The 7,979-nt window shown below is 35.5% G+C and overlaps 1 protein-coding gene and 1 pseudogene across 2 annotated transcripts; one reads left to right on the forward strand and one right to left on the reverse strand.

Moving 5' to 3' along the window:
* Window positions 1–558: 558 nt before the first annotated feature.
* LOC143632117 (inactive leucine-rich repeat receptor-like serine/threonine-protein kinase At1g60630 pseudogene) lies at window positions 559–4,757 on the forward strand (annotated as a pseudogene). Its single transcript, XR_013153485.1, has 3 exons — window positions 559–1,198; window positions 1,618–2,268; window positions 4,092–4,757. The product of XR_013153485.1 is annotated as an inactive leucine-rich repeat receptor-like serine/threonine-protein kinase At1g60630 pseudogene (transcript).
* A 1,198-nt stretch (window positions 4,758–5,955) lies between these two features.
* Window positions 5,956–7,239, reverse strand: LOC143632133 (uncharacterized). The gene is made up of 6 exons (XM_077100715.1): window positions 6,980–7,239; window positions 6,759–6,858; window positions 6,615–6,671; window positions 6,359–6,488; window positions 6,100–6,191; window positions 5,956–6,021 (listed from the first exon to the last, which is right to left on the reverse strand). Exons 1-6 carry the CDS (start codon window positions 7,237–7,239, stop codon window positions 5,956–5,958), a joined length of 705 nt encoding a protein of 234 aa, XP_076956830.1.
* Window positions 7,240–7,979: the final 740 nt, after the last annotated feature.

Below are 7,979 nucleotides of genomic sequence, written 5' to 3' on the forward strand. Positions count from 1 at the left end.
AAAGCAACAAATGAAGTGAAGTAAATAAAAGCACGCATAAGTGCATAATAGACGTGTTGTCTAGTCCTAGTCGTGAACCAGAGACGGTTGACCTCGTAGCTGGCTCATCCTGTTGCAGGTTTTATGAACCCCTTTAATACTCTTTAATTTCTTCACCCGTTCTATCCTATCTCTCTTAAATCACTCACTTCTTTATTTAAAAATAATAAAATAAATGTATACCATAAACTACATTATAATATTAACATAACAAACAACCCAAATAACACCTTCAAAAACACACATGCAGCACACACTAGTCACCAAGAACAAGTACAAGTTTCCATGGTGAGTTTGATTCTTGAAGATGAAAAGATGTTGACTTTATAGTCAACATCCAAAATCCCATTTTGGTAAGGGCCCCTTTTTGATCTTTCTCTTTCTTCCCAATCATTCATCAATTACTCTAGATTTCAAATCATCTTTTCCTTTATTAAACCCATTGTCACATAAATATACAACATATAAGTTAATAACCCCATAACAATTAGCACCTTCAATCTTTCATGATCAAGTAACATGAAGGTAAACCTTTGTGTAACAAAAATAATAATAATAACAATTATTATTTCTTGGTTTCAATGTGCAACAAGTGGTGATGAGCAAGCACTTCTAGGGTTAAAATCCTCCATTGATCCATTTAACTCACTTAAATGGAATGGATCAACTGACTACTGCAAATGGGAAGGTGTAAAGCAATGCTTACGTGGCAGGGTGTCAAAGCTTGTTCTTGAGAATCTGAATCTAACAGGTACATTGGATTCAAACAACCTTAACCAGTTAGACCAGATTCGTGTTTTGAGTCTTAAGCAAAACTCATTATCCGGTGACATCCCACAGCTGTTTAACCTACGGAACCTTAAATCACTCTATTTGTCTTACAACAACTTTTCCGGCTGGTTTCCGGCGTCTGTTACTGCGCTTCACCGGCTTAAGATTATTGTGCTTTCGGCTAACAGGCTTACCGGACCCATTCCGGATGCTGTGGTGAATGTGAAGAGATTGTATGTGTTTTACTTGGATGGTAATGGGTTTACTGGGAAAGTTCCGCCGTTGAATCAGACGGAGTTGAGATACTTGAATTTGTCTAATAATCAGCTTTCCGGGGAGATTCCGGCGACCCTAGTGCTGGCGAGATTCAACTCGTCGTCGTTTTCAGGTATAGGCGTGCACGGTTCAGTTTGGATAGGGTTTGAGTAATTAGAGAAAAAATTGGGTCCAAAATATTGAATTTAGGCGTAAATAATTTTGTTAATTAATAACGAATTGATTAGATTATTGTACATTATGTAATAAAATATTTGTGTTACATATTTACTAGATTTTTATGAATTATTACTTTTTATAACTAGATTTTTATGAATTATTACTTATAATAAAAAAACAAAATATGAAAATCCAGAAAATTCAGCTCGGTTTGGTTTTTCGGTTTGTCTTACATGCAAAACTTGAACCGAACTATAAGTTCGGTTTTTAGAATAACATAAAACTAAACTGTCGGTTTTTGGTTTGGTGTCGGATACGTTTTTTTTAGTTTCGGTTACGTTTTTTCAGTCTTATGCACACCACTGTTTTCAGGTAATGCGGACTTATGCGGTGCTTTGTTGGATATCCCGTGCAATTTACCTCTGTCTCCGACGAGTCCAAATCGGGAGTCACGCCGTCACCGGAAAATTAGGAATATTGTTATAATAGCAGGTTCTATTGGTGGGGTTTTGTTAGTATTTGTTATAATTTTATTTTTATTAATTTGTCTAAAAAAGAGGCGAAATAAGTCGCGAGAAGTTGGTGTGAAAGGAGGAGTGGCTGTGGCATCAGCGGTGGGGAGTGGTGGTGGGGGAGGGGTGTCGAAAGATGGGGAAAGTGAGTTTACATCGGAAGGTGATGAGAGTGGTAGGATAGGGAAGCTGGTGTTTTTCGACGAAGGAGATTCACCGGAAGTTAGTTATAACTTGGAGGATTTGTTGAAAGCGTCAGCGGAGACGTTGGGAAGAGGGACTGTGGGGAGCACATACAAGGCAGTGATGGAATCAGGGTTTATCGTATCAGTAAAACGGCTAAAAGACGCGAGGTATCCAAGGGTGGAGGAGTTTCGGAGACATGTGGATGTCATTGGACGATTGAGGCACCCGAATTTAGTGCCGCTAAGGGCATATTTTCAAGCTAAAGAGGAACGTTTGTTGGTATACGATTATTTCCCTAACGGTAGCCTTTTCTCTCTCATCCACGGTACGTTCCGCCACATAGCATTCTATCTAGGTTGTACTATAGCTACACCACCGCTATTTAATTCCACACTATCAAACGACCGTCTATAAAACATTCAGAATTTCGTTTTGACCATTATTGGTCAAACTTTGAAAATTTTTCATCAAAACTGTCTTTGACTTCTATACGGACGACCGTTTGAAACAGTGTACCATTAAATATCAGACAACGCATGTTGACCCCTTTATTTTATTTTATCGAAATAATTCATGATGTTATATATATATTTTTTAAACTCATGTCATGGAATGAGTACATAGGTAAGAAAATAATAACTTTAAGATTTGTCAAAGGAAATTATATATATATATATATATATATATATATATATAGGGTAAGGTTAAAATGAAAACCCACTTGAGTAGTGAAAATCCTATGTAACATCGTTTTTTTTTTGTTACATGTAATATATGTTGTAACATTTAATACAAAACATCGAAACATCAAAAAAAATGTTTTGCTATATTTTAACATTTTTTTACTAATTTTTATATATGTTTTTATGAGAGAGAAAAAGTTATATTTATATTTACATTTTTTATTCACTTTAATTGTGAACCACAAGATTTAAACATTAATTAAAAACATGTGGTTGAGAATGAGTTTCTAGAGTTTTCACAACTCAAAGTGGGTTTTCATTTTATACTTAGCCTATATATATATATATAATTTTAAAATATCGTGTATTCAATTTAGAATCAATAAATGCCGAAAACTTAGAAACTTTGGTAGGAAAGAAGATCATCTTATTTTAGACAACCGACAGTCTTCTTTGTATATTCTTTCAATTGCATCGTTTAAATTGTTTTTTCTTTTTAATATTATTTTGATATAAAATATTTTGTTTGCTTACGAAATCCGTACATTACACCTACTCGAGCCAAGACAAGTATGAGATTTGTGAAACTCCAGCTACTCTTGTTTCGTCATCCATTACTAAAGTTCGGACAAACTTTTTATTGTTAATCATCTATTTATATATAATAATACACATAATCATATAATTACACCTTTTATATATAAAACCATGTATATAATTTATATAAAGTTACAAATAATGGCTAGACTATCAAACCTAATCAAACTTGATATGTAATGCTTGAGTTCTAGCTTGTTTTAAAAATGAGCTCTTGGCTCTGGCACATGCCCAAACTCGTTTTGTTGATTCAAACAAGACAATCTCAAATAACTCAAAGTCACAAATACACTTAACTCATTATTCTAAACAAAATTACATGTTCCGCCCATTATTCTACACAAGACGGAATATATATGTAGACTTGGAAAGGATACTAAAGAAAATATATTCTCTTTGATAACAAGGGTAAGTTATAAATTACGCCCATGGTGATTTACAGATTCTGTCATTTAACGTCAATAAGTAAACTGAACGTTAAGGATGTTCATATTTTGTCATGCTTTTTGTCATTTATATTAACAAACATTAACCTTATGTTAGTTTTGTTAAAATGACCATTTTGTCACACTCTTCATGGGCGGCGGTGGTAGATGACTGAGCCATGATAAAATTAAAAAATTGATGTTTGTTACTATATTTTTCTAAGGAGAGAAACATAGTAGCAGACTAGACGACTAGAATACTTTTATTTTAAAATTTGAATGTGTGCCATTTTAAAATGGGTCAATGGCTAACTTATTTATTTGTGTTTGGTTAACCCATTTATGGGGTTATATTAGCCGACTCAAAACCTGTTTATTTTCGTATCGTGTTTCGAGTCTTGTCAGGAGTGTCATACTAAACTATGCATGCAATGCTCTTGCAGGATCAAGAACATCAGGCAGCGGGAAGCCTCTTCACTGGACATCGTGCTTGAAGATCGCCGAGGACTTGGCTACCGGGCTTCTACACATCCACCAAAATCCTGGCCTCACCCACGGAAACTTAAAATCCTCCAACATTCTCTTAGGTTCAGACTTCGAATCTTGCCTCACCGATTACGGTTTAATGTCATTCATAAACCCCGACGTCCCCGAAGAATCAAACACGTCTTCCCTCTTCTACCGCGCCCCAGAATGCCGGGACCCACGTAGCCACCTCACCCAACAAGCAGATGTTTATAGCTTTGGCGTCCTTCTGTTAGAGCTTCTCACAGGAAAAACACCATTCCAGGACATTGTTGTGGAACACGGGTCGGATATACCAAAATGGGTCAAAGCTGTTAGAGAAGAAGAAATAGAGTCGGGTGATGAGCCGACATCCTCTGGGAACGAGGCGTCTGAGGAGAAACTAACGGCGCTTCTTAATATTGCAATGGTGTGTGTTTCACTTGCCCCTGAGAACCGGCCTGTAATGAAGGAGGTGTTGAGGATGATTAGGGAAACTAGAGCAGAAGCGGTGCACGTGTCTTCTAATAGTAGTGATCATTCGCCGGGAAGATGGTCGGATACCGTTCAGAGCTTGCCTAGAGATGAACATTTGAGCATATGATTTATGGTGGTTGATTTTGTTTATGAAATTTGATTAGTCTATTTGTGTAGAAGGGATTTATTGTTTTTATAATTGTGTGATGATCTTAATCAATTATAGAGTGATGTATGACATGAAAGATAATTTTTGTTTATGTAGAGAAACAAAGCATTATTTGAACATGACAATATCTTCTACTCGTTAAAAGCTTGAATTAAGTTGAGTTGAAAAGAATATATGTTGTTGAAGCTAAATTGATTTATTTAATCAATGAGCTCGAGCTCACACTTTATATACCAAGCTTGAGTAGGATCCATTAAGCGAGCTTATATTTATATAAGTATGTTTATGATAAAAATGATTAAATAATATTATATATATATACACACACACACACAATAACTCTATACATGCACATGATTAAATAATTAAATAATAAATGAGTTGAGCTCGAGCTTGGAAAATTATTCACTAGTCGAGCTCGAGCTATAGATTTCTTAAATTCAACGACTTAAGCTCAAGCTTAGGCTCTGGGCTTGGTTCTCGTTCGTTGCTTGAGAAAGATGGCATCTCATTATGCCAATATTTTACTAGGTTTGACTTGTTAAAAGTAGTTAGCCAGGCCAATCAATCATCTTAGCTTTCCAAAAATGCATCATTCTACAAGTTTTTGTATAGCTGTCTAGTTGATGTAGACACGAGTGGTCAACCGATACAGGTATATAGAATAAGCCCAAAAGGGTCAACTGGTATATAATTTACAGAAGGTTTTATCCTATACTTACAAGTTACAACTCAACGGTCTCCAACTCAATAATCTGGCTCTTGCTTAAGATGCATTCTGCTTGATGAACCAAAAGTCATTGTCTGTCATCGTTAAAAAGCAACAACCATTTAATCATTGGATTACACAAAAGTAATTGAACTTATTGAATAAAATAAGATCAAAGTCAACTGTCAGCAGTTGACTTTTGGTTACATTACTATTAGTTACCTGGCTTGTAGTGGGCAGAATGGTATTAACAAGATCCATGTTTAAAAATACAGGCAGTGGCGGTCCTGGAATGTATCTCATGCTGCGATAATTTACATAAATTGAGTTAAAATAAGCAGCCAAATGGTCTATCTTTGACTTTTAAAACTGTCTTCTGACTTCAAAAAACCGAACCAAATGGACCCTTATTTTGATGAATTATGTACAAGTTTAATGAATGCCCAACTTACTCATTTAAGATAGCGGTTATATTGTTCTTTGCGTGACTGAAAAGGTTGGCATTGTCCTGCAGCTGTTGTTAGATGTTACATAAAACATATGCTAACTTCCAAGAATATGTTGATCAAACAAATGAATTCAAAACACTTACTTTTAAGGCAAAAATATTAGCCGAGATCTGACTGAGAACTTGCCTGTTTTGCTCCAAAAGACGCCTCGTGGAGGCGCTTAATGCTGCATAAATCAATTAAAGGAAAATCAGTGTGGCAATACCTAATAGAATCCTCAAGATTCAACTAGGAGTGTTTGGATGCGTATTTAGAAACTGATTATGTAATATACTAATATATTCATGAATCAGAACCAGATAATCAGATGTAATGTAACAGGACACATTCATAGTAACTAACCTTCTAAAGGTATACTACCACTCTGAATCCGATTATTTGCGGTAACAGAAAATGGAGCGGCATTCATGGTAGAATTTGATGATATAACCGGCTTTGGTGATATTTCCACTAGTTTATCCGGTTGTAAAGGCTAGTTATGAAAGTTGCGAAGCAAATTGAAAACATATTAGTTATCCAATTTTGTTTGCTCAAAAAGACGAAAGTACCATTTTGAACAAATACATAACGCTTCAGTCGTATAGGCATAGTGGCATACCTTCTTATCTTTTAACATCCTCCCCGACTTGAGCTCGTCGTGTTTCCTTCTTTTGCTCTGCCATATATCTTAAACATGATATTAATAACAAATAAAAGCGCAAGAAAGATATCAAGAAACACGAGTAACAACTAACAAGCTTACCTTCATCCACCTACACCTCAAGGCGACATCACAAACAGTTTTATCAGGCAATGTAGCAGCAATCTTGACATACTTCATGATGCTAGGTTCATCTGCATATCTACATATTTTCAAAAAAGAATTCATTACCAAATAACCATTCATGGTAAGATGCTAAAGCATATTGATAATAATTAGAATTGGATTATAGTTGCAATAATTGATAACCACAAGATACCTACATGGAGATTCCTTCTTCCAGTTTACACTGTTCTTCACCCGACCACTCAACAGCCAAACTCGCATCATGCTTCAACCCTGGGACCGAATTCGAAACACCCGAATTCCCAATTTGGCAATATCCTGACAAACCACTATTTACCATACCAGAATTCCCAGACAACATGTTATTCATGATCATCTCACCACTCGATTGGAACGATATAGCATGTCGTTTTGGACCGAAGCTCAACGTTTGATCACGGAGAAAACCCGAATCCATAACTTGGAAATAGTATTCGAAACTCTTAGTAGCCTTGGATCATAATGTGCAAAATGAAAGTATATGTATATATTGTATATATATATATAGATGAATCTTTATATAAAAAAGCAATGATTCGGAAAAGGGGTGGCGTTGAGTCTCCAAATTGAGAGAATCTTGTAAGTAAAGTTAAAGCCCTAGATTCTTCACACGAAAACAACACAGTGTGCAACTGATTTGTTTTTTTTTTTTTGGTGGTTTGAGCACAGAGATGATGGGTGTACTTTTGGTGGAATATAATACGAGGTTTAGCCTATGGGAAAACAGAGGTGGAAGGTTTTGTGTTGTGTTTGAAAGATGTTTTGGTCGCGCTGATCTTGGAGTTGATAAAAGTGCAGATCCCAATAAACAACACTTGTCACAATTTTACCAAAGGGTCAAGATGATGATAGGACTACCGTTGTTTTTGTGTTTTTTTTTTATTAAATATTAAATATATTTATATTTATTTTTTCATTACGTTTATATTAGATTTACGCATTTTCAAAAATGGTTTAGGCGTCCGCTACGTTGGTTTCACGTTCAAAATAAGGAATGTAAATCGCATGTCCCAAACTAAATCGGTTAATGTGGTGTTTGTTTCTCAGATCTTCACAATATACTAATTTTTTTACCACTCAGACACTAACATGAGAACAATGACAATAATTTGGGTATGGTATCGCGCAACATTTGGGTCGCTTACAGGGGCGGCCCAT

Source organism: Bidens hawaiensis, unplaced genomic scaffold (genome assembly GCF_021521415.1).
Source record: "Bidens hawaiensis isolate Kalapana, Puna unplaced genomic scaffold, B.hawaiensis_p1.1 tig00006365_1, whole genome shotgun sequence".
Classification (NCBI taxonomy): Eukaryota; Viridiplantae; Streptophyta; class Magnoliopsida; order Asterales; family Asteraceae; genus Bidens; species Bidens hawaiensis.